The sequence below is a fragment of the Heptranchias perlo genome, chromosome 5, assembly GCF_035084215.1.
Source record: "Heptranchias perlo isolate sHepPer1 chromosome 5, sHepPer1.hap1, whole genome shotgun sequence".
Taxonomy (NCBI): Eukaryota; Metazoa; Chordata; class Chondrichthyes; order Hexanchiformes; family Hexanchidae; genus Heptranchias; species Heptranchias perlo.
Genome location: NC_090329.1, coordinates 64,936,147 through 64,961,063, shown reverse-complemented (window position 1 = coordinate 64,961,063; position 24,917 = coordinate 64,936,147). Strand labels below are relative to the sequence as shown.

General features: G+C 42.7%; 1 protein-coding gene across 1 annotated transcript in view; it reads right to left on the bottom strand.

Moving 5' to 3' along the window:
- Positions 1–24,917, bottom strand: part of LOC137321394 (spermatogenesis-associated serine-rich protein 1) — a 71,478-nt gene that overhangs the window by 46,223 nt on the left and 338 nt on the right. The window contains exons 2-4 of the mRNA XM_067983785.1: positions 18,734–18,887; positions 17,411–17,535; positions 1,299–1,451 (exon numbers count right to left, since the gene is read on the bottom strand). Coding sequence (XP_067839886.1) covers positions 1,299–1,451; positions 17,411–17,535; positions 18,734–18,887 — 432 coding nt within the window. The remainder of the gene's footprint in view (positions 1–1,298; positions 1,452–17,410; positions 17,536–18,733; positions 18,888–24,917) is intronic.

The following is a 24,917-nucleotide window of genomic DNA, read 5'->3' as shown; positions in this document are numbered from 1 at the left end:
GAGGTCTAGATCCCCAGGCTCATCTTCCAAGGCAGGACACATGCTGGTCCTCTGAGCAGCAAGTTCTTGCTATTCCTTGCCATTACTATCAGCTCTTGCTTACTCATGCTCTGCGTCTTACCAGTGCACTGCCTACCTAACTCATTCTTTAAATTAACCAAGGCGGATGTACCTGGCCTCGTGCTTGGGAGGAACAGAGTGACAGTGTGTGCTGTGAAGTGTTGGTGTGACCAGATGCACTGACCCTGATCCTCCTTCCTGTGGAACACTTAGAGAAACAGAAAAGGGGAAGAGGTAACAAGCATCAGCCAGGGTACATGCACTACCTTGGCTGATTTAGAGAGTGAATTAGGGAGCAGCCTTCACATATAGCTTTCGGTAGAAAAAGTGACATGCTAAAGTGATTCAGTATATGCTATGGTGCAGATGAGGGAAAGAGAGGATGAGAGATAGGGATAAGAAGAATTGTAAGGAGAAGGTTTGCACTAAACCACAACTAGCAGCACTGCTCCAACCTCCCCATCTCCAACACCCTCTAGAAACTCTCTAGCAAGGAGTAACATGACTTCATCTCACATGGGGTCAATTGTTGCATGTTTGGGGGTCCTGTTCCTGTTCTTGTTCTTTCCCTTTTGTTATGAGCTGTGTTCTCCTGCAACTAAAGTACAATGATCCTATTGTCATGATGACATGACGGATAACCAAGTGTCAGCATTCAGGCAGTAGTGACTGTCATGATATACTTATGCATCAGGCAGCTACATCAGATGAAAGGATAATTTTGGGCTGAATGCAAGGATGTAAGTGAGGAAACACTGCCAGGTGAAGGCTTGGGGTTTAATGTGCATCTTGCTGCGTAATAAGCATGGCAAACACTGAGAGTACTTTAACACAGTGTAAGTACCATACACAATTGATGGTGTGTATTAATCAATCACAGGCATTTTCTATGCTGGGAGCTCATCCACATCATGGTAATGAGCTTGACCCCAGAAATACATGCAAGGTCAGCACACTAAAGGTCATATTGATGTTTTTTAAATGCTGCCTTTTAATGCATATGTCTGATCAGAAAATCAAGGCTGATGAATTGAAACATCCTGAAGAATTTTAACACCTCACTGAAAAGAGGAAGAAAGTAAAAACCCAAAATAACAATTGTAGGATTTATTACTACTTCAGTAATATTCAACAATGTGATGCAAATATATCTTTGGAGCAACAGAAGGAAACAGAACTCTGTCCTATGTCCAATGCCTTATCAGAGAAGCTGAAAGTGTCATTGTTTTGAGACTTACCTTGTCTTTTTCTCCCCAGCATCGAGGATAAAGAGATCTCAGACATACTGGTCTTGTTAGTATGGTATACACCATGAATGTAGCACCGTTTTCCCAAGTAATATGCCCAAGGAAAGTTAAAGGCCCAGTCTTTGACTGAATCTCTGTTTGCCACTGCAAGAAACATTACAGGGATTTGTTTTTAGTTACAGCACCACATGCCGATTCAGTACTTCACATACATTTTAAAGGCAAAAATACCCGATTTCCTTTGGTGGAAGGACATAAATACCTTTTGAAATGGGACTAAGAGATTGTAGTTACTACCAAAAGTGTCTGATTCTGTCACCTCTTCTTCATTCCGTGATACTTAAGGGAGGTGATAAGACAATTTAATTGAGAACTTCTTGCACATTGATATAATTGCCCTTGGTAAAAGACTGAATGAATGGAGCATTCTGATCATTGTTGTCAGTAATGCTGAAAACAGACCTCAGCAAAGAGTTAGGATTCATTTTATTGTGATAAACAATAGTTCCATGTGTAAAAGTGTTGGATTTTTGTTATTATAAGAAAATAAAGTAATTGAGTGCCTCAGATGATGTCACCTAATTACTTTCAAATAATTATTCCTACCTATAATCAGATTGCAGAGAGACAGCAACACAAAAAGAAAATGCTGGAAATACACAACAGCATCTGTAGAAGAAGAAGACAGGCTACCATTTTAGGCAGAACCGTCTTCACAACTGGTGTGCACGGATTTTCGGAAGCTGTTCAAAAGGCTATCTCACAAGGAAGCTTGTTACAAAAATTTAAGCATACGATTTAAGGGGAAATGTAGCAGCCCAAGATAGAATGGTTGATGGACAGGAAACAAAAAGAGTTTGAGTTAATAGGCGTTGCTCAGACTGAAGAAGGGTTGGAAGTGGTGTTTCCCAGGGGTCAGTGCTAGATCCACTTTTGTTCTCGGTATGTATGGATGATTTGGGATTGGGCATAGGGAGCACAATATTGAGATTTACAGCAAGAAGGATTATAAAGGACCAGGAAGATATGGACAGTTTGGTGGAATGAGCGGACAGGTGGCAGGTGCAATTCATTGTAGAGAAGTGTGAGGTAATACATTTTGTGAGTAATAACAAAGGATGGGAGTAAACACTAAATAGAAAGGTGCTAAGGGCTGTGCAGGAACATGGATACCAAGAGTCTCTGGAATATACATTCCAGAAGATGGTTACTCTACATGTAGAGAGGAAAAGTGAAGGAGAGGAGGGTGAGTACATAACCATCTGTGAAGAAGAGGAGACAGGTTTAGGAATCCCCCGAGTCCAAAATTGCTGGATGCCTATGTTGTGGACGAGGACAGTGAGACAGTGGAGAGATATCATGGCACCACAGAACAAATGATTACCAATGGGAAAAAATTAAAGATAGTCACTCAAAAAGGCAGGGACTAGAAAATTAGGTGCATAAGTCAATGTGCCCAATTCTTTGATCCGCACTCTCTTTGAGTGAGATTGCATGCCAGGATCAGAGCCTCTGAAAGTTTACCCTTATATGTTGGGTGTGGTAGTGAACCATAAAAGCAGGTAGCTTCCAGGTTCAATCTCTGGTCTGTGCTGAGTTAGCTGATCTCAGCTGGGATGGCAGCTGTTTTGATGCCTTAGTCAACCTCAGTGTTCTTAGGCTGGGGAAGCAAAATGCCTCCAGAGCTCCTGCTGATTACTACTACTACAACAACAACAACTTGCATTTATATAGCAGCTTTAACATAGCAAAATGTCGCTAGGTGCTTCACGTTATCAGACAAAATTTGACACCGAGTCACATAAAGAGATATTAGGACAGGTGACCAAAAGAAGTGGGTTTTAAGGAGCGTCTTAAAGGATAGAGAGGTAGCGAAGCAGAGAGGTATAGGGAGGGAATTCCAGAACTTAGGGCCCAGACAGCTGAAGCCACAGTCTCCTTGGGGGGGGCGGTGGAGGAAGGAAATCGGGGGTGCACACGAGGCCAGAATTGGAGGAATGCAGAGATCTTGGAGGGTTGTAGGGCTAGAGGAGGTTATAGAGATAGGGAGGGGCGAGGTCATGGAGGGATTTGAGCGCAATGATGAGGATTTTAAATTCGAAGCATTGGATTGTTATCCAATGATTCCTCTTAAAGATGAGAGAAAGATTAGTCTTGGTGCTTCTCCACAGTCAAACAGTCCACTGAGGTTCACTGAGATTCACCGCTTAAGTTCACATAGTGAAGTGGCAGTGAAATTGTCCCTAATGTGAGTTACTGCCTTCAGGAGATTCAGAGAGAAAACTGGCAGAAATAAACCCAATTATATATTTACACGCCCCACCCTCCCAGCACCAGCAAACATTATTAATTTATCCTAATTTCATGGTTGGGTGGAGGAAAAGTTATGATTAGTTGTGATAACTTTGAATTATCCAGTTGAATTATGATAAAGAATGATTGGGCATAAACAGATCAATGGCATTTTCTTTCACAGATTTAATGCTCATCTGTGTTGTTTTCACAAGCAGCTACTGTCAAAATTAACCAGGTGAAAAATGTAACATGATACAAAAAAGTGAGTTTAAGAGCAAACGTTTTCAGTTCTTAGCTGCTATGCAGGTGCTTTACAGCCTTAATGACAGATCTCATGTACTTTCCTTCCATAGCAGTAGTTTTTCAGAAAAACGAATGGTTCTAAAAATAAGAGTGAAATAATTGAGAAACTTTAATGGATGATATTTTCTTCAAACCATTCTTTGGAACACCACGGCAGAGGATGCTAGTAGCTAATGAGTGATGGCATCCACACTGAAAGGTTGATTTTTGATTGTCATATTATGACTGCAAGTTTCACCAGTCATAGTGCGCAGCTGAATATTAGAAAATAAACCCATCAGTATATACTTTCCATAAGAAATAAAATGTGATGTAAAAATGATTTTCTTTAAATGAGACAACTGCATGTTAGATTTATTAATTACCGCGGTGACTTTGAAATTTGGCTCATTTTAAAGGGGAGGAGTGAGAAATAAGATTAGAGTGTAGCTCCAGTTGAAGACCTAGCACCAGCACAGGTGCAGTGGGCTGAATGGCCTTCTTCTGTCTGGAGTTGCTATGATTCTATGATCAATGATTCTATGAAAGTGAATGGTCCCACCAACATTGACATTAAGAATTAGCTGTGAAGCGCAATGCGCAGAGCTCTGTTATTGCTGCACTGACTGCCATCACACGCAGGTCAGGGGAATTAACAGGGGTTTGCCAGCAACGTATTGGAGCTGTCAGATAACAGTGTCAGGCCATTAGCCACATCATAACTGCAATGCAACATACAATCTTCCAACCAAAGATATGTATTTTTTAACACCGTCAACCTGATTTGTCACTAAAAGAATTGCTAAGAAAATTGTGCAGTTCTGCAGCAGCTTCTATTGAGATTCTGTTGCATCTGTGCATAACTGGATCATCCTTGCAAGTACAGGAAGGATTTTGAACTCTTGGGTAATCTAATCTAGTAGTACAGGTATCTGCGTAGGCGTTCTGAATTAAATTGGTTTCGTGCTACCTAGCCTTGAAGATAGCAGAGATTGTCAGATTCAACACAAGTCATGACAAAACATTGCTTATATCTGTACCTGGTTTGGAATTTTTTTTGTTTGTTGTTATGTTTCCAATTTAACCCCAGTCATTGTCATTCATCTCCCTCCATTATTATAGTTCAGTATTGATGAGCTACACATCGACTTCCAGACAAATCTGAAATAAAAATCCAGACAAATCTAACCCTTGTTTTCTACTATATATGGGTAGTTAGTACTTTTCATCAACCAATCATAGAATCATAGAAAGATTACAGCACGAAAGGAAGCCATTCGGCCCATCAAGTCCGCGCCTGCTGTATGCAAGAGCAATCCAGCCAGTTCCACTCCCCTATCCTTTCCCTATAGCCCTGCAATTTTTTTCCTTTCAAGTGCTTATTGAAGGCCTTTTGAAGTTCCCTTTTGAAGGCCTGAATCTGGATTTTTGAAGGATTGAATCTGCCTCCACCACCCCCTCGGGCAGTGCATTCCAGATCCTAACCACTCGATGTGTGAAAAAGTTTTCCCTCATGTCACCTTTGATTCTTTTGCCAATCACCTTAAATCTATGTCCTCTGGTTCTTGACCCTTCCGCCAATGGGAACAGTTTCTCTCTATCTACTCTGTCTAGACCCTTCATGATTTTGAATACCTCCATCAAATCTCCTTGCAATCATCTCTGTTCCAACGAGAACAACCCCAGCTTCTCCAGTCTATCCATGTAACTAAAGTCCCTCATCCCTGAATCATTCTAGTAAATCTTTTCTGCACCCTCTCTAAGGCCTTCACATCTTTCCTGAAGTGCGGTGCCCAGAACTGGACACAATACTCCAGTTGTAGCCGAACCAGTGTTTTATAAAGATTCATCATGACTTCCATACTTATGTACTCTATGCCTCTATGTATAAAGCCCAAGATCCCGTATGCTTTTTTAACTGCTTTCTCAACCTGCCCTGCCACCTTCAATGATTTGTGTACAGATCCCTCTGTTCCTGTACCACTTTTAGAGTTGTGCCCTCTAGTTTATATTGCCTCTCCTCATTCTTCCTACCGAAATGTATCACCTCGCATTTTTCTGCGTTAAATTTCATCTGCCACGTGTCCGCCCATGCCACCAGCCTGTCTATGTCCTCTTGAAGTCTATCACTATCCTCCTCACTGTTTACTACTCTTCCAAGTTTTGTGTCATCTGAAAATTTCGAAATTGTGCCCTGTACACCCAGGTCCAAATCATTAATACATATCAAGAAAAGCAATGGTCCCAGCACTGACCCCTGGGGAACACCACTGTACACCTCCCTCCAGTCCAAAAAACAACCATTCACCACTATTCTCTGTTTCCTGTCCCTTAGGCAATTCTGTATCCATGTTGCTACTGCCCCCTTTATTTCATGGGCCGCAATCTTGATGATAAGCCTACCGTGAAGCACTTTATCAAACACCTTTTGAAAGTCCATATACACCACATCAACTGTATTGCCCTCATCTACCCTCTCTGTTACCTCATCAAAAAACTCTATCAGTTAGTTAAACACGATTTGCCTTTAACAAATCCATGCTGGCTTTCCCTAATCAATCCACACTCATCCAAGTGACTGTTAATTCTGTCCCGGATTATCGATTCTAAAAGTTTCCCCACCACTGAGGTTAAACTGACTGGCCTATAATCGCTGGGTTTATCCTTACACCCTTTTTTGAACAAGGGTATAACATTTGCAATTCTCCAGTCCTCTGGCACCACCTCTGTATCTAAGGATGTTTGGAAGATTATGGACAGTACCTCCACCATTTCAACCCTTACTTCCCTCAGCAACCTAGGATGCATCCCATCCAGACCAGGTGACTTATCTATTTTAAGTACAGCTAGCCTTTCAAGTACCTCTTCCTTATCAATTTTTAGCCCATCCAGTATCTCAATGATATCTTCCTTTACAGAGACTCTGGCAGCATCTTCTTCCTTGTTAAAGACAGATGCAAAGTACTTATTTAGTACCTTGACCATCTCCTCTGCCTCCATGAGTAGATCTCCTTTTTGGTCCCTAATCGGCCCCACCCCTCCTCTTACTACCCGTTTACTGTTTACATGCCTGTGGAAGACTTTTGGATTCTCTTTTATGTTGGCCATCAGTCTATTCTCATAGGGCGCTAAATTGGGTCGTGTAGCGCCCGTTGTTTCAGCGCTACACGGCTTCTCCAATATCCAAGATGGCGTCTTGGATGCGCATGCACGTTTCCAGTGTGACATGCGCCAGATGCCATCTTGGTATAGGAGTTTGCACAGGCGCAGATAACGAACACCGGGATCATGTAAAGTAGGGAGAAAATGGCTTCAATCAATGTGCAATGCTGATTTAAAGTGATAGACACCATTTTGGTACTTAACCCTCAACCCATCGCACCGTCTTAACCCCGACCATCTGAACGTGTCCTTGAGTGCCTGGAGGACCCCCCACCAGCCCTATTTAAAGGGACCATGCAGGATTTACAGGTTAGTGGCTGGATTATTGCTTCTGGCTGCCAAGACATTTGTAACTGTTTTTGGAGGTCTCCTAGACTTGAATACGAGGACGCAGGGACATAACCCAACATTTAGAGCCAGGACATGCAGGAGTGAAGTTAGGAAAAGCTTCTACACCAAAGGGTGGGAAAAGTGTGGAATGCTCTTCAGCAAATGTTAGTTGATGCTCAGTTGAGAATTCTAAATCTGAGATTGATAGATTTCTGTGAACCAAGGGTATTAAGGGATATGAGGCTAACGTGAGTACATGGAGTGAGGTCACAGGTCCACCATGATCTTATCGAATGGCGGAACAGGCTCGAGGTGCTAAATGCCACCTGCACTTGCTGCCTCCTGATATGTGCCAGCTTCTCCTGCAAGAAAACGGGACGTGTGTCTGGGTGATGTGGTTGAATAGCTGCCAGTGTATGTGGCCTGTGAGTTGTGGGTGGGCGGCTTGAAACAGTGGTAAAGTGTAAAGGTGAGAGGGTTAAGTACTGCTGGAAAGAGTTTGTTGGTATGTGGGTGATGGGGGTGTAGTGCGTGGAGCAGTGGATGTGGCTAGTGGTGCAGTTGGTAGGAGACGCCACTTGTCAGTTGACCTCACTCACCTTGACCACTCATGTCAACGCATTGAACTTCTTCCTGCACTGCATCCATGTTCATGATGCTGTGCGCCTGACATTGACTTCGTCCCCGCTGCCTCCCACTGCCTTTTGGTTGTATGCCTGGAGGGTCTCTTGCACCCCCACCCCCAGCAGATATAGATGTCCCTCCTTCTGTCCACCTCTTGCACCAAGGCCTCTGGTACACTCTCGCAGGCCTGGTACCAACTCAGATTGGCAGATTGGTGAGGTCTGGCGTGCAGATTGGAGGATGTGAGATTTAGTAGTGCCCAACCTTTAATCAATGTTTTAACATTACTCATCAGTTTGTAAACATAGGGACGGGAGCTGCATCAGTGTTATGCATGTGCGATGTCTGATCTCCGTTCAGACTCCTTGCAGTCAGCAAACTGTTATTTTCAGCAAATAACAGGCACCAGCTACCTTTCAGAGATTTCTAACAGGCAGCCTGCATTTAAGAGATTGGAGCTCCCCCTGCTGGTGGAAAGTGCAAATTGTATGGAATCCTTGTTCAACGCTGATTTCCAACGCAGATTGCAGGTAAGTCCTCAGGCCTGACGAAAATCTCGTCCTGCCTGTGCAGGGACCATTGGGCGCGGGGTAATAGCGGATCACGCTATCCCCACCCAAAAACAGGCCCTATCCAATTTTTCCCCCATACTCTCGCTTTGCCCCTCTTATTTCCTTTTTCACTTCCCCTCTGAACTTTCTACATTCTCCCTGGCTCTCATTTGTGTTATCAACCTGACATCTGTCATACGCATCTTTTTTCCATTTCATCTTACTCACTATCTCTTCTGTCATCCAGGGAGTTCTGGCTTTAGTTGCCCTACCTTTCTCTTTCGTGGGAATGTGCCTAGACTGTACCCGAACCATCTCCTCCTTAAAGGCCGCCCACTGTTCAATTCCAATTTTGCCTGCCAATCTTTGATTCCAATTTACATGGGCCAGATCTGTTCTCATCCCATTGAAATTGGCCCTCCTCCAATTGAATATTTTTACTTTAGAGTGGTCCCTGTCCTTTTCCATAGCTATTCTAAACCTTATGATATTATGATCGCTGCTCCCTATATGCTACTAAGATATCTAAATACTTTCTCCCAAATCTTCTGATTTGTGGGTTAACTGTTAACTATTTGTTTGCCAAGTCAAAAATAGCTTGCTAATCTGGCTGAACTCATAAGGTAAAACCTGTGCTGTTGCTATTACTGAATGGACACCATCTTCATGAAAAAGTGTTTAACCAACATTGTTAATTGTGGAGAAATGGGCAACAGAAACCAGAAGAGTTGTAAATCATTTTATCACAATAATATGTGCAAGTGATGTGACGACAGCTCCCAATACAATCCTCAGCCTAAATTTTCTGCTTCAGCACAACAATCCTGAGCAGGATGGAGGACAATTCATATCTGCACAATGTGAAATGGGCTGACCCTGCCATAGTTTTCAGGATCAGCACAAATAAAATATTCCCGGCAAACTCCCAATGCCAAAAATGCCACTGAATTAGAGATTGCCCTTTGGGGACTGGGAACCAACGAGCTGCAGCATTTAAAGGCCTGCAGAAGCTTAAAGGGGCAGGCACGCTGAAAAACAGATTTATCGCACAGCACAATGTTTTTTGAGAAACAATGGCCAGTTTTCAGTTTGAGTGCTATTCAGGCGGTCAGTGAACCAGATATATATGGCAGCCGCCCGGAAGAGTCGAGATAGGCCCTCTGAAATTTTCATGGTCAGCCTAAGTTGAATTATATCAACGAGCTGCCAGCACTCACCAACTTGGAGGGCAGGAAATCTGGCAGGGTGACTACTTATTAAAGGCATGCAGCAGCATCTTAAGGGGGAGGTGCTTTTTAACATAGTGGACAGAGACCAACCAGCAAGGTTGCGCAGCAGCAGCAGGCAGAATGAATTCCAACATGGCCCTGAGGTTCTTCAATCCAGAAGTGGAGATGCTGATAAAACAAGTGGGCAATACGAAGGAGGACCTCTTCCCAACGGATGGGGAACGGGTGCCAAGGCAAAACAGGGCATGGAGGGAGATAGCAGAAAATATCTATACCACCAGCATTATCCTCAGGGCCTAGCTACAGTATAGAAAAATATGTAATGATCTGACCAGGATAGCCAAGGTAAGACTCCTCTTCACATCTCCCATACTCTCTGCACAGCCCTACTTTAACCTCAGCACTATCAATCCTTCCCTTCCCCGCTTCCCATGGCTCTCCTCAAGTCAGCAGGAACCTATTCACTGCACCTCTTTTCTGCTTGCACTCACACCCTGAAAACTTGCTACTGCCCTCACAGCTATCTCTTTCTCTTGACCACACTTGCTGCATCTTCCAGCTATCATGAACACTATGTTAAGCTGCCTCATACATGTTGAAAGCCCTTGCCTAAGGCTTCCACTCTTCCTGCAGGAGAAGTTGGCACACAACAGGAAGGAGACAACCAGCACAGGAGGAGGTCCTGTCATTCTTCAAACACAGACACCAATGAAAGAGTTGGCCATCGACAAAGAGCATGCAGCATTGGAAATGGTGATGCTGAAGGCCAGGCAGAGCAGGGTGTTTGGGCATCTTCCTTTCCTTTTCTTCTTTGACTTAACTCTCCCACTCACGCAGTCACACATTATCATGACAACCTGGTGGTGCATTGCACTGCCACTCATCTGCTACCGTTTACCCTTGACATTACATTCTAACCCTTCTCCCTCTCTCCTTTTTCTAGGTCTATCAACTTGGACGTAGTCCCACAGACTAAGGAGGAGAACCCTCCAGAAGATGCACCATTACTCGCTCTTGCCCTTCCAAGCACTAACATAGAGATCGCCCCCCCCCCCCCCAACCGTGGTATAAATAATGAGTTAATAGGTCTCTACAGGGTGATTAGAGCCTTGGGACATTTTGCTATGTTAAAGGCACTATATAAATGCAAGTTGTTGTTGAAATTGAGCAGGAGCAGATACAAGTGGAAAGGATGGCCTAGGAATGAGCTCACCAGAGGACCAGCTCACATCCTAGCTCTGCTGAAGATGACAGAGATGCAGAATTCAGGGGCCCATCCTTTAAAAGAAACATAATTTATGTGCATCAGCAATTGGTGAATGCATTGGACTGCTTGCCAGGGAGCTTCCAAATCACATCAGAGGGAGGAGTCCACAACCAACTTGGCATATGGCATCAACATACATCAGTCAACTATGGAGCGTGTGGTCAACTCCTATGGACACTGCAGCTGAACCTTCCCTCCTCCCCTGTAGGAATCCATGGCACCAGCAATAGCATCTCTCAGGGATTACTAGAGAGATTCAGGCTCAGGACTTAATCATCTCCTCTGCCTTGGACAAGTTGATTGATGTCACTGATATGACCTGTGGCATCCTGGAAGGAGCCACCGGATAAGAAGTTGAGGGCTACAGAGACCATGGGCATGATTTTGACCCCGAGCCGGAAAGGGGGCGGGGATGTCAAATTGCGGACAGGAAACCTGGAAGTACAGGTTTCCCGGACGTCCTTACAATTTTGACGTAAGAACGACTTTTATTTTTTTTTGTCAGTTTGCTGTCCGACTGGACGGCCTGATTGAGAGGCTGGCCTCAGTCGGACAGGAAAGCAGCCAGGGAGAGGACGTGAAAAGGTAAGTCTTCAGGTAAGTCTTTGATTGTATGAATGGGGGACAAGGGGGCATGGGTGGGCACGGGGGCATGGGTGGGCACAGGGCACTGATGGGCATGGGACACCAGTGGGCATGGGAGTCATGGGGGGAGTCAGTCATAGGGGGAGGGATCAGAGGTCAGTCACAGGGGGGATGTCGGGATCGGGGGTCATTGTGGAGGTCCGCAATCATGGCGGGGGGTCGGGGGATCCATGATCATTGGGGGGATGTTGCAGGTGTGCTTGTTGGGCCTGGGGAAAGCACTCCTGTTCCTCCAGGCCCACAAGCTGTGCCAGAAAGGCACTTACCTGCAATTTCTGGACTTCTCGCCTCCTTTCACGTGGCATAAAGGAGAAAGCCCGGGAATCCCCGACCCAAGGGGTTGAAATTGCAAATTCTGCAAAAATGGAGGCCCGCAGACTCCTTGAAAGGTTTTAGTCACCAACCCGCCTCCTGGGAGCGGGTTGGTCGCCCGCCCCTCGTCTCACACCATTAAAAAACGGAAATGGGCGGGTTGGAGGTGGGTTCGAAATGGTTGCGATTTTGAATGCCCCCCCGCCCCCAACCCGCCCGTTTTTCAATGTTAAAATCATGCCCCATGACTGCAACAGGCAATGCTCTGCTAAGCCGAGGTGACACAACTCTGTCACAGCCTCCCTAGAGAAGCGAAGCCTCCTTAAGCACTGCTCCTCAGAGAACTGCAGATGTTTTCCTGGGCCTATAAACTCTATTGAAAGGGTAAGGATACCTGTGACCACATCTCCTTCTATTTGCTCTTCCTGCAGCTGCAGCTCTATTTGCTCCTTCTTTCTGCTGCTGTTCCTCCTCCTCTTGCCAGAGTGAGATTCCTAGAAGGACCCCTATGAAGAAATAAGCGTGATGCCAGAAGCCCCTTAACAGTTCAGAATGTTCTACAGCAACTACAAGCATTTTGAAATTGTTTAAGGTGAAAACCCCACAGGCCATTTAAAAAAAACCTCCTTTCACACTGTGTTTAAATTGTTTCTCGTCAATGCCAGAGGTGGAAACCCACAGAAATTGGATCCACCCCAAATTTCTACCCTTCACACCCCCCATCCCAGATTACACTAAATCATGCCCAAAACAGAATTTCTAGCCTATTTCCTCCCTAAGCAGGATTCTAAGGTAAAATGTTACTGTTACATATACTTTTTTTTAAAACTTACAGTAGTTGGTTGCTTATCACTCCATTGCTTTTCAAATTGTCAGCACACTGAGTGGGGAAATACCAACCTTGGAAAAAATCAGCCAGCCATCACATCACAATGAACCATGACATCACACAGCAGGGTCAACTGATTCTCTTCGGCTACGATAAGTACAAAAAATGCACCCAACCTGGTTTGTTTTTCAGTTGATTTGAGTGTAATGAGAACCAGCCATGACCTTGTAACACACCCCCATTTATTCCACAGAATTGGCAATGCAATTGACGTACAGAAGTGGAGCTACAGTACATCAGCAGTGGGGAAACTTATAGAGCCAATAATCCGGGACAAAATTAATTGGCACTTGGAAAAGTATGGGCTAATAAATGAAAGTCAGTATGGATTTGTTAAAGGAAAATCAAGTTTGACTAACTTGATTGAGTTCTTTGATGAAGTTACAGAGAGGGTTGATGAGGGTAGTGCGATTGATGTTGCATATATGGACTTTCAAAAGGCATTTGATAGCGTGGATACGAAATTGGCTACGGGACCACTGCTCTTTTTGATATTTATTAATGACCTGGACTTGGGTATACAGGATATAATGTCAAAATATGCAGATGACATGAAACTCAGAAATGAGGTAAACAATGTGGAGGATAGTAACAGACTTCAGGAGGATATAGTCAGATTGGTGAAATGGGCAGACACATGGCAGATGAAATTTAATGCAGAGAAGTGTGAAGTGATACATTTTGTTAGGAAGAATGAGGAGAGGCAATATAAACTAAATGCTACAAATTTAAAGGGAGTGCACTAGCAGAGAGACCTTGGGGTGTATGTACACAAATCTTTGAAGGTGGCAGAACAAATTGAGAAGGCTGTTAACAAAGCATTTGGGATCCTTGGCTTTATTAATAGATGCATAGAGGACAAAAGCAAGGAAGTTATGCTAAACCTTTATAAAACACTGTTTAGGCCTCAGCTAGAGAACTGTGTTCAATTCTGGGCACCACACTTTAGGAAGGATGTCAAGGCCTTAGAGAGGGTGGAGAAGAGATTTACTAGAATGATACCAGGGATGAGAGGCTTCAGTTATGTGGAGAGACTGGAGAAGCTGGAGTTGTTCTCCTTAGAGCAGAGAAGGCTAAGAGGAGATTTGATAGAGGTGTTCAAAATCATGAACAGTTTTGATAGAGTGAGTAAGGAAAAACTATTTCCAGTGGCAGAAGGGTTGGGAACCAAAGGTCACAGATTTAAGGTGATTAGCAAAAGAACCAGAGGCAAAGAGGAAACATTTTTTAATGCAGCGAGTTGTTATGATCTGGAATGCACTGCCTGAAAGGGTGGTGAAAACAGATTCAATTGTAACTTTTAACAGGGAATTGGATAAATACTTGAAGGGAAAAAGTGGAGCTAACCGAAGTGTCACTATGTTAATAAAAAAAGGACTCAATTTGGACTTGATGACATTTACTATTGGCAAAGTTGCAAAATCAGACCACATAATTACAAAACAACCACAATCACAATCACAATTAACATCTCTTACTCTAACTCACTTTTTCCCAGAACCTCAACACTATGGAAGTCCTGGTCTCCTTTAGTCTTACTGTCTTCCAACAATCTAAATGCATTTTAAACTCAACCGTGGCATCTTCTAATCACTACTTCTTGATTTAATTCATTTCCCCTTTTAGTCTTTTCAATCTTAGTGCATCTTCCACTATGAGGATTGGCCTATCACCTTGGTTTCTCAATTAAAAAAAACACTAAAGAATCAGCAAATCTGCTCCACATTAAATGTCAATGTAAAATTATCTATTTTAGCATTATCCAATGAAACGCTGATACAGAATCAAACAAATTAGGTATCCTCTGTATTGTTAGCGCTTGGCTATATGTCATTGTCACTTAACCAATCAAGTTCTGGCTATTGGCAAAAATAATTTAATACATACAACTTTTTGCCACAACCCTATCATTCTGAGAATACAGCTGTACCACAACAGATCTGATCTCCTCAGATGGAAATCTCATACTACGTTCAATTCCCTCCCCCGCTCCACCTTCCACTCTTCCTTTAAGACACTCCTTACAACACACCTCTTAATGTCTCCTTCATTAGCAGAGTGTTAATTTTGTGTGAAGCTCCTTAAGACATTTTTACCCTGCCCTAGCCCTGAACTCACATCTTTCTCTACTTTCTCTCCTATCTTCCCTCATGTCCTCTTTGAGCTCATTGTATCCATGAGATCCACCTCCTGCTCCCTCGATCCTATTCCCACCAAAGTGCTGACCACCCAACTTCCCTTCTTGGCCCCCATTTTAGCTGATATTGTTAACTTCCTTATGGAATTGTCCCCCTCCCCTTCAAATCTGCTGTCAAAATCCCCTTCCTCAAAAAAACCACCCTTGACCACTCTGTCCTTGCAAACTAATGCCCCATCTCCAACCTCCCTTTCCTCTCCAATGTCCTTGAACGTGTTGTCGCCCCCCCAAATCCGTACCCATCTTTTCCACAACTCCTGTTTGAACCCCTCCAATCAGATTTCTGCCCCTATCGCAGAACTGAATCGGCCCTTATCAAAGTCACAAATGACATCCTATGTGACTGTGACCATGATTAATTTTCACTCCTCATGCTTCTCGATCTGTCTACAGCCTTTGACATGGTTGACCACACCATCCTCCTCCAACGCCTCTCCTTGGGTGTCCAGTTGGGTGGGACTGCCCTCGCCTGCTTCCATTCCTATCCATCCAGTTGTAGCCAGAGAATCTCCTGCAATGGTTTTTCTTCCCGCTCCCACATCGTTACCTCAGGAGTCCCCCAAGATCTATCCGTGGCCCCTCTCCTATTTCTCAGCTGCATGCTGCCCCTTGGCAACATCCGAAAACATGTCAGATTCCACATATATACTGATGACACCCAGCTCTACCTCACCACCACCTCTCTTGACCCCTCCACTGCCTCTGATTTGTCATGCTGCTTGTCCAACATCCAGTATTGGATAAGCAGAAATTTACTCCAATTAAATATCAGGAAGACCGACGCTATTGTCTTCAATCCCCGCCACAAACTCCGTTCCCTAGCCACCGACTCCATCCCTCTACCTGGCCACTGTCTGAACCAGACTGTTCGCAACCTCGGTGTCCTATTTGACCCTGAGCTGAGCATCTGACCCCATATCCTCTCCATTACCAAGGCCGCCTACTTCCACCTCCATAATATCACACATCTCCGCCCCGCCTCAGCTCATCTGCTGCTGAAACCCTCATCCATGCCTTTGTTACCTCCAGACTTGACTATTCCAATGCTATCCTGGCTAGCCTCCCATCTTCCACCCTCTATAAACTTGAGCTCATCCAAAATTGTGATGCCCGTTCCCTAACTTGCACCAAGTCCCGTTCACCCATCAACCCTGTGCTCGTTGACCTACATTGGCAGACGGTCCGGCAATGCCTCAATTTAAAAATTTTCATCCTTGTTTTCATTTCCTCCGTGGCCTTTCTCCTCCCTATCTCTGTAACCTCCTCCAGCCCTACAATCCTCTGAGATCTCTGCGCACCTCCAATTCTGGCCTCTTGCACATCCCTAATTTTAATTGCTCCACCATTGGCGGCAGTGCCTTCAGCTGTCTAGGCCCTAAGCTCTGAAATTCCCTCCCTAAACCTCTCTACCTCTCTGTCCTCCTTTAAGTCTCTCCTTAAAACCTACCTTTTTGACCAAGCTTTTGGTCACCTGTCCTAATATCTCCTTATGTGGCTAGGTCAAATTTTATCTGATAACGTTCCTTTGAAGCCCCTTGGGACATTTTTATTATGTTAAAGGTGCTGTATAAATGTGAGTTGTTGTTGTTGTTAAAAGGGATTCCACCCTCTCAACGTCCAGCTGGTTTGCGACCACAGACAATGCATCATACAAGTCTGTGCCCAGTTTCCTGACAGCAGTCATGATTCATTCAGCCTGAATCAATCCTCTGTGCCGCCTTTATTCCACCCAGTCAATCAGGTTACAAGTTGGCTACTGAGCGACAAGGGTTATCCCCTCCAGACATGGCTCGTGACTCCTGTCAGGAACCCGGGCACAGCTGTAAAGCAGGCCTACAATGAGAGCCATGCCGCCACCAGAAACATGATGGAGCAGATCATTGGCATGCTCACGCAACTCTTTCGTTCCCAGCACCAATTTTGCATGCTTGCTGGGACCAGACAAACAGGCGTGTGAATCGCAAACCCCACCCCTGCACGCCCGTTGTCAGGGGCAATTGAATTTCTAGGCCATAATGCGCTTATACTACATTTCTGTGTGTGCTATTTTTCCACAGGTTTTGACCCATGTCAATTACTTCAGCAGCTCTAGGGCACCCTCAAGCGGTTGGCTAAAAAGACCGAGGTTACTTTTCTAACCCATTCCCTCAGCATCATCCGGGCTGGTAAGTGGTACCAGGACTTTATAGGAGGACAAAAAAGAAAATTAAATAAATCACCACTCCTCCCCAAGAAGCCAATGTAATATACCCATAAATACTGAACAACAAGCATCTCATGGAATTAATGATCAAAGCAATCCTATTAAGTTGTAACTTACAAGGAAAAGATCTCATCAGTCGGACTTCTTCAGGAAATTTAATGGCTTTAATATCAGGATGCGGAGCGTCTGAGTAGTGAGGCTCAGAGATCCAGCGCAGTCTTGATTTCCAGTCAAGGCCACAACTGCAAACAGGCACAGAAAAGAAATGGTGTGCAAAACATATCAGAAAGTTACAAGATCATTTTTTAGCTGCTACCATTAATGTATTGTCATTATCAGAAAACAATGTGCACAGATTTTCTTCATTTCACATCTGTACTGCAATTTAAATCCTTTGTTGTTTCTAGAAAAATTGCTTTCATTGAAACAAACTGTTTTTTCATGAAAAGGACTTCTGGTTGATACAGTAATAAGCAATATGACATAACTGGAGTTATGCAGCCACATATGTTTGTTTCATCTTAAAATATGTATCTGTAAAAGTCTTTGTTTTGGCTGATGGACGGGGAGAGAAGATTTAGGGATGATACCTAATTTACACTCCATTTCTGAATCTTCTGAAAATCTCAAACTTCATGTGCAATATTTAGTCACAGCTAAAGAAGAGTTATTTTTTTTCTTTCCACACTTTTTGCTGCAGTGTCAGTTCAGAAATATCTCATTTAGTGAAACCTTGCATTGATTATTGATGACATGCATCATCGAAAAAGCAGAGGAAGACAAATCCTATGAGACAGAATTATTTGGAAGGTCATCACTGCAGCCAATCTGCATACAAGGTCCCACAAACATCAGTGAGATAATTAATTAGATCAATTGTTTTAATAGTGTTGGCTGAGGGATAAATTTTACCCAGGACTCCTCCCCTGCTCTTCAATGGTTTAAACTTAAAAGGTCAAAATTTGCTAGATAACAAACAGATAACATACTAGCATTTTAAAAAAATCTCTGCCTGTCATGGTGTTGACTTTACTGTGTAACAAAATATCTCAATAAAATCTTGAACTTATGCTTTATAAATATAAAACAGGTTAATGTTTCAATTAAAATAGAAAATGAATTGCATATGAATACCATATAACAACAACTTGCATTTATATAGTGCCTTTAATGTAGTAAAACATGTCAAGGCTTAACAATTCAAAAATTTTAATTAAAAGTTTAATTAAGTAATTTGGTTTATGTAAAAATTCAAATTCGAATTGAAATTTAATTAAGTTACCTGGACTAATCTAGAGTTCCATTCGTGAGCAAGCCCAGTCAGAGGCCTACTCAAATCTATTTCTTTTAGCCGTGAACAATGCTTTGGAAGATCAACTGCTTTTTTTTTACATTTAAACCTAAGTTATTTTTTCATTAGGTCAATATTCAGTGACTTACTTAGAATAGAGTGGTTCCACGTATCTTACTTGAGACCTGTAATTGAACTCCTTTCCATAACCGTGTGGTATGTACAGCCTTCCACGTGACTGATGGATTTGGCATTTCTCACTGCTACATGAAAGGTGGTGAGAAAAATGACGTCTCTGAGCACCTGTGGAGAAATGTACATTTCTGTAAGTCATCAGTTTTAATGCAGCACTGAATTCCAATGATTTCATTGGGTCAGCATAATTCCTACATAGTGAGCTCAGGTAGTTTCATGTAATGCATTAGCAAATATTGACCATGGAATAAGAAACCGCAGATGTCCCATCTAAAAATAAATTCTTGTATTTATATAGCTTATCACATCGCCCAGTGCTTCACATGCAATGGATTATGTTAAAATGCACTTTCTAAAATGCATTGTGAAAATGTGAACGTGAGAAAAGTAATAGACTGATGTCAGAGATGACATCTGACCATAGAATAATTAGTGATCCGCTGCAGCTGTCCAATATCTATTAGCCCTTATTCAAAACAAACAATGGATCTGCAGAATTTTTCCATTTTTAAAAAACACGTGATTTTAAAAATAAAGACAAATGAAATGATTGATAGATCTGACATCCATAAACAATAAATGATTTATTTTGGTATGTTGACTGAAACAAACATTAACAATTGCAAATTCCAATACTAAAAGAATTCTAAGCATTGCCATTTCTAATAGACATGCTCACTAACTACGAGCAACATGGCATTGAATGACAATAATTAAAAGATTATACCCACTGTTGTACATTCCATTAGATCACTATAGTGCAGTCTCTGATACAAACATCATGTGACTGTTTAATAAGATCACTAATGTCATTCTTGTGTTTTTAGTTTGTGGATATGCTCCATCAGTACTCAGATTTATTTTTCATGTTGGTATTTGCAGTCATTAAAGTTTTATTTACATGAATGCCTGCAAGAAAATTGATATCGTTCGTGGCTGTTGTCACATTTCATTTGTTTGAATTTTTTAAAATGGATGCTTTCTAAAACATAATTTCAGAGGTCCGTTTATTTCAGTTGATTCCCAGCAAAGTTGCTGCAGCTCCTATCACTTTGGTAACCCTACAATGTCAATATGTTAAACACAGCTTTGTTGAAGGACTGCTGCATTAAAAATTATGTGGCTGAATCAATTTCTTTTTAGAATCATGAAGCTTAATATACACTTTGTGTACTTACTGAAAAATATTTAATTTTCAATCATTTTCTTTCTTTCACCCATCCAGAGGGGTGGGGGGGGGTTGGTAATTGAACATCCTTTTAGCTAAACGCCTCTTAGCAATATTGCTTCATAAAAAATCATGGTATTACTGGTTTTGTTCTCTCTCTTCGAAACTGTGTGGCATATTGGTTAACATCTTTTTTCTTCTCTAGGGTCTGGGTTCAAATCCAGTGCCAATTAATGTATGAAAACCTTCTCTTGTTGCCAGCTACAACACTCTTCCATAAAATGCATTTGTGCAGTCTCAACACAATTTGTAATGACTGCCAGTAAACTGCACTAAAGAGGAAGATTTTCTCCATGGACTATGTGCATTAAAACCATAAATTCATTAGGAGAAACTGTCCTCTGCCCTGGGGAATCAGTGTAGTAATTTTGTGTGTTACCATTAGTGAAGTCATTGCTTCTCCTTGAATCCCTAAAGTTTGACTTTCAATAGCAAACCCATTTTTATGCCGGTTCGAGAACTGGCATTAAAGCAGTAGAAATGTGAGGATGCGTAAAGTGAAACAGTCTATACCAGCTCCTGGAACTGTAGAAAGCCACAGGCTGTCCTGAAGGGAAAGTGCTCCACATGCTGCAAATGCCACTCTGGGTGCCTGGAGCATGTGTTATCTATCATTGACGTCAAGGCCATAAGTTTCTGTGTTACAGTTTAACTTTACATGAGAAGTAAGAGCTGAAGATTAACATTACATAAAGAAAGAACTTGCATTTATAATAGCATCTTTCATATACTCGGGACATCTCAAATCACTTTACAGCCAATGAATGTTTTTTTTGAAGTGTAGTCACTGTTGTTATGTAGGCAAATTTTGGCAGCCGATTTGACAATAGTGAGATCCCACTAACAGCAATGTGATAAATTACCAGTTAATCTGTTTATTTGGTGGTGTTGGTTGAGAAGTAAATACTGGACAGGACACCTCTGATACTCTTCAACTGGTGTCATGCGATCTTTTATGCACACACGGTCTACTGCACAGCCTTATCAGCCATGGCTCAGTGAGAGCACTGTCGCCTCTAAGTCAGAAGATTGTGGGTTCATAGTCCCACTCCAGAGCCTTGAGCACATAATCTAGGTTGACATTCCCAGTGCAGTACTAGGCAGTGCAGCACTGTCAGATGTGCCATCTTTGGGATGAGACATTAAACTGAGACCCCGTCTGCTCTCTCAGCTGGACATAAAAGACCCTATAGCACTATTTCGAAGAAGAGCAGGGGAGTTCTCCCTGGCCAATATTAATCCCTCAACCAACATCACTAAAAAACAGATTATCTGGTCATCATTCACAATGCTGTTTGTGGACCTTGCTGTGCACAAACTGATCTGTTTCCTACATTACAACAGTAACTACACTTCAAATGTACCTCATTGGCTGTAAAGTGCTTTGGGATGTCCTAAAATCGTGAAAGGCACTATATAAATACTAGTCTTGCTTTCTTTCTTACACCTGAACAGGCAGGCATGGCCTTAATTTAACATTTCATCTGAAACACAGCACCTCTGATAATACAACACTTCCTCAAAACTGCACTGAAGCAGCAGGCTTTTCTTTAAATAGTGCCATGGGATCTTTTACTTCCACCTGAGGGGGCAAATAGGGCCTCAGTTTAATGTCTCATCTGAAAGACAGCAGCTCCAACAGTGCAGCACTCCCTCGGTACTGTACTGAAGTATCAGCCTGAATTGTGTGCTCAAGTCCTAGAGTGGAGGGTTGAATACCACACTGCTGATTCAGAGGCAGGGCTACTACCACTGAGCCAGGCCAATACATTTTAGGGTATAAATTCTTCTTGGATGTTGTGGAAAATGGGAGATAGTGAATCGACAGCCCGTTTTTCACTCCATCTAATTGAACACTAAAAAATTGAATAGAAAAGGAAATCGGATGGATTGCAAAACAGGCGTCCGATCCACTATCTCCCATTTTGCACAACATCCAAAACGCATTTATAACTGTCTCAGCTCGAATGGTGTAGGTGGCCTGCTGGAGGTGGGCTTATGTTTCACAGCTTTACTGTGCTTGGTCCTCTCTTGAATTATAGTACCACTTTTGCATTGATATCCAACCAAAACTGCTTCCTATTGACGTGAATATAACAAAATAACAGCACCTTTAAAAGTTCTTTAAATGTGGAGCATAACGTGTAGCACATGTTTCTAAGAGTGTGTGGCGTTCAAGGTCATTGTGCTAGTTAATGTGTAGTACTAGAGGAGATTCTGTGATCCAGCCCTCCCACTGGGAAGCAGTGCTCACATGAAGTGCGTCTCAGGTAATCATGGATTCCACATGCATTACATCCCAAAATGCAACCCTTGTGAGGGGCAGATCTCAGAATCATGCCTAAAGTTCCTGGGGTTAAATTTCCACTGGGATTCTCCCAATTGTCCACTGTAACTTCTGCAGAAGATCTGCTGGAATCCCAGAGAAACGACATAAATGCTGTTTATGCTGTTTCTGTGGTGTTTCCGCGGATTTTCAGTCGATGTTATGACAGACGATGGGGGGAGCTCCCACAGCAACTGATGGTGTTTGTGTTTGCTGGAGTAGTCACTATGTGATGACAGAATGAAATGCTGAGCACATTTTCTTGTAATTAATAAATTCTGAAATCATCATCTGAAATGGCCACTAAAGAGGAAAAGGCCACTAGAGAGGAAAAGGCAATCTAGAAAAATGTCTGGGTGCTGGAGATGTGGCATAATATTTAGTGGCAATGTATAGTCAGAGGACAAAATCTATATATATTGGCCCGGAAATTGCTCAAGAAATAACGGCGAGGTTAACAGGGCTCACCATTATTTCAGGGCAAATGGAAGAGCAAGTGCTGGCGACTGCACATGCGCAGTCAAATGCTGAATTCCAGAAATTGCTCTACTATTTGCTCTGCTTGTTTGAAAGTTGCGCAGGAAGGACAGCTCGCAGGCTGAATGAATGGACCAGCGCAAACTTGATGCACTGCCCAGCTGGAAACGAACAAATCTCGCCATAAAAAAGGTACGCTGGGTTTTTCTTTAGGTCTAAACTAACTTTTAACCAAGTGGTAAGTCTTAATGACTGCTAAACAACCCCTCCGGCACTGAAAATTAACTTTTAAAAGTGTGGAGTCTCATTACTTCCGATTTTAATTGTTGTTGGCCATTAGTTTCTATTAAACGTGCAGCACTAACAGACTTGATTCTTGGCTCTTTTTTCAAAAAAAAAACACACTATTAGTCCTGTCTTTTGTTGAAGTGCACCTTACCAAGTTATACCTTGCCGTATGCAATAGCCTGGCGAAAATGAATGAAATTTCACCAATTTTTCCTTTGAAATTTAATTTTAACGCACATACATGGAGAGTATGAGGATGGACTGGCGGCCAACATAAAAGGGAATCCAAAAGTCTTTTATAGGCATATAAACAGTAAACGGGTAGTAAGAGGAAGGGTGGGGCCATCAGGATCCAAAAAGCAGATCTACTCATGGAGACAGAGGGCATGACCGAGGTACTAAATGAGTGCTTTGCAGCTGTCATTACCAAGGAAGAAGATGCTGCCAGAGTCTCAGTAAAGGAAGATGTAGTTAAGATACTGGATGGGCTAAAAATTAATAAAGAGGTGGTGGGGAAACTCTTAGAAATGATAATCAGGGACAGAATTAGCAGTCACTTGGACGTGTGTGGATTGATTAGGGAAAGCCAGCATGGATTTGTTGTAGGCAAATTGTGTTTAACTAACTTGATAGAGTTTTTAGAAGAGGTAACAGAGAGGGTAAATGTGAACAATGTAGTTGATGTGGTGTGTTTGGACTTTCAAAAGGTGTTTGATAAAGTGCCACATAATAGGCTTGTCATCAAGATTGAAACCCGTGGAATAAAAGGGGCAATAGCAGCATGGATACTGAATTGGCTAATGGACAGGAAACAGAGAGTAGTGGTGAATGGTTGTTTTTCGGACTGGAGGGAGGTGTACAGTGGTGTTGTCCAGGGGTCGGTACTAGGACCACTGCTTTTCTAGATATATATTAATGACTTGGACTTGGGTGTACAGGGCACAATTTCCAAATTTTCAGATGACACAAAACTTGGAAGTGTAGTGAACAGTGAGGAGGATAGTGATAGACTTCAAGAGGATATAGATAGGCTGGTGGCATGGGTGGATATGTGGCAAATGAAATTTAACGCAGAAAAATGTGAGGTGATGCATTTCAGAAGAAGAGTGAGGAGAGGCAAATAAACTAAAGGGCACAACTCTAAAAAGGGTACAGGAACAGAGAGATCTGGGGCTATATGTACACAAATCGTTGAAGGTGGCAGGACAGGTTGAGAAAGCGTTTAAAAAGCATATGGGATCCTGGAATTTATAAATAGAGGCAGAGAGTACAAAAGCAAGGAAGTCATGTTGAAACTTTATAAAACACTGGTTCGGCCACAACTGGAGTATTGTGTCCAAATCTGGGCAACGCACTTTAGGAAAGATGTGAAGGCCTTAGAGAGAGTGCAGAAGAGATTTACTAGAATGATTCCAGGGATGAGGGACTTTAGTTACATGGATAGGCTGGAGAAGCTGGGGTTGTTCTCCTTGGAACAGAGAAGGTTGAGAGAAGATTTGATAGATATATTCCAAATCATGAAGGGTCTAGAGTAGATAGAGAGAAACTGTTCCCATTGGCGGAAGGGTCAAGAACCAGAGGACACAGATTTAAAGTGATTGGCAAAAGAAGCAAAGGTGATATGAGGAAAAACTTTTTTACACAGCAACTGGCTAGGATTTGGAATGCACTGCCCAAGGGGGTAGTGGAGGCAGAGTCAATCATGGCCTTCAAAAGGGAACTGGATAAGCACTTGAAAGAAAAAAATTGCAGGGCTTCGGGGATAGGGCGGAAGAGTGGGAATAGCTATATTGCTCTTGCATAGAGCTGGCACGGACTC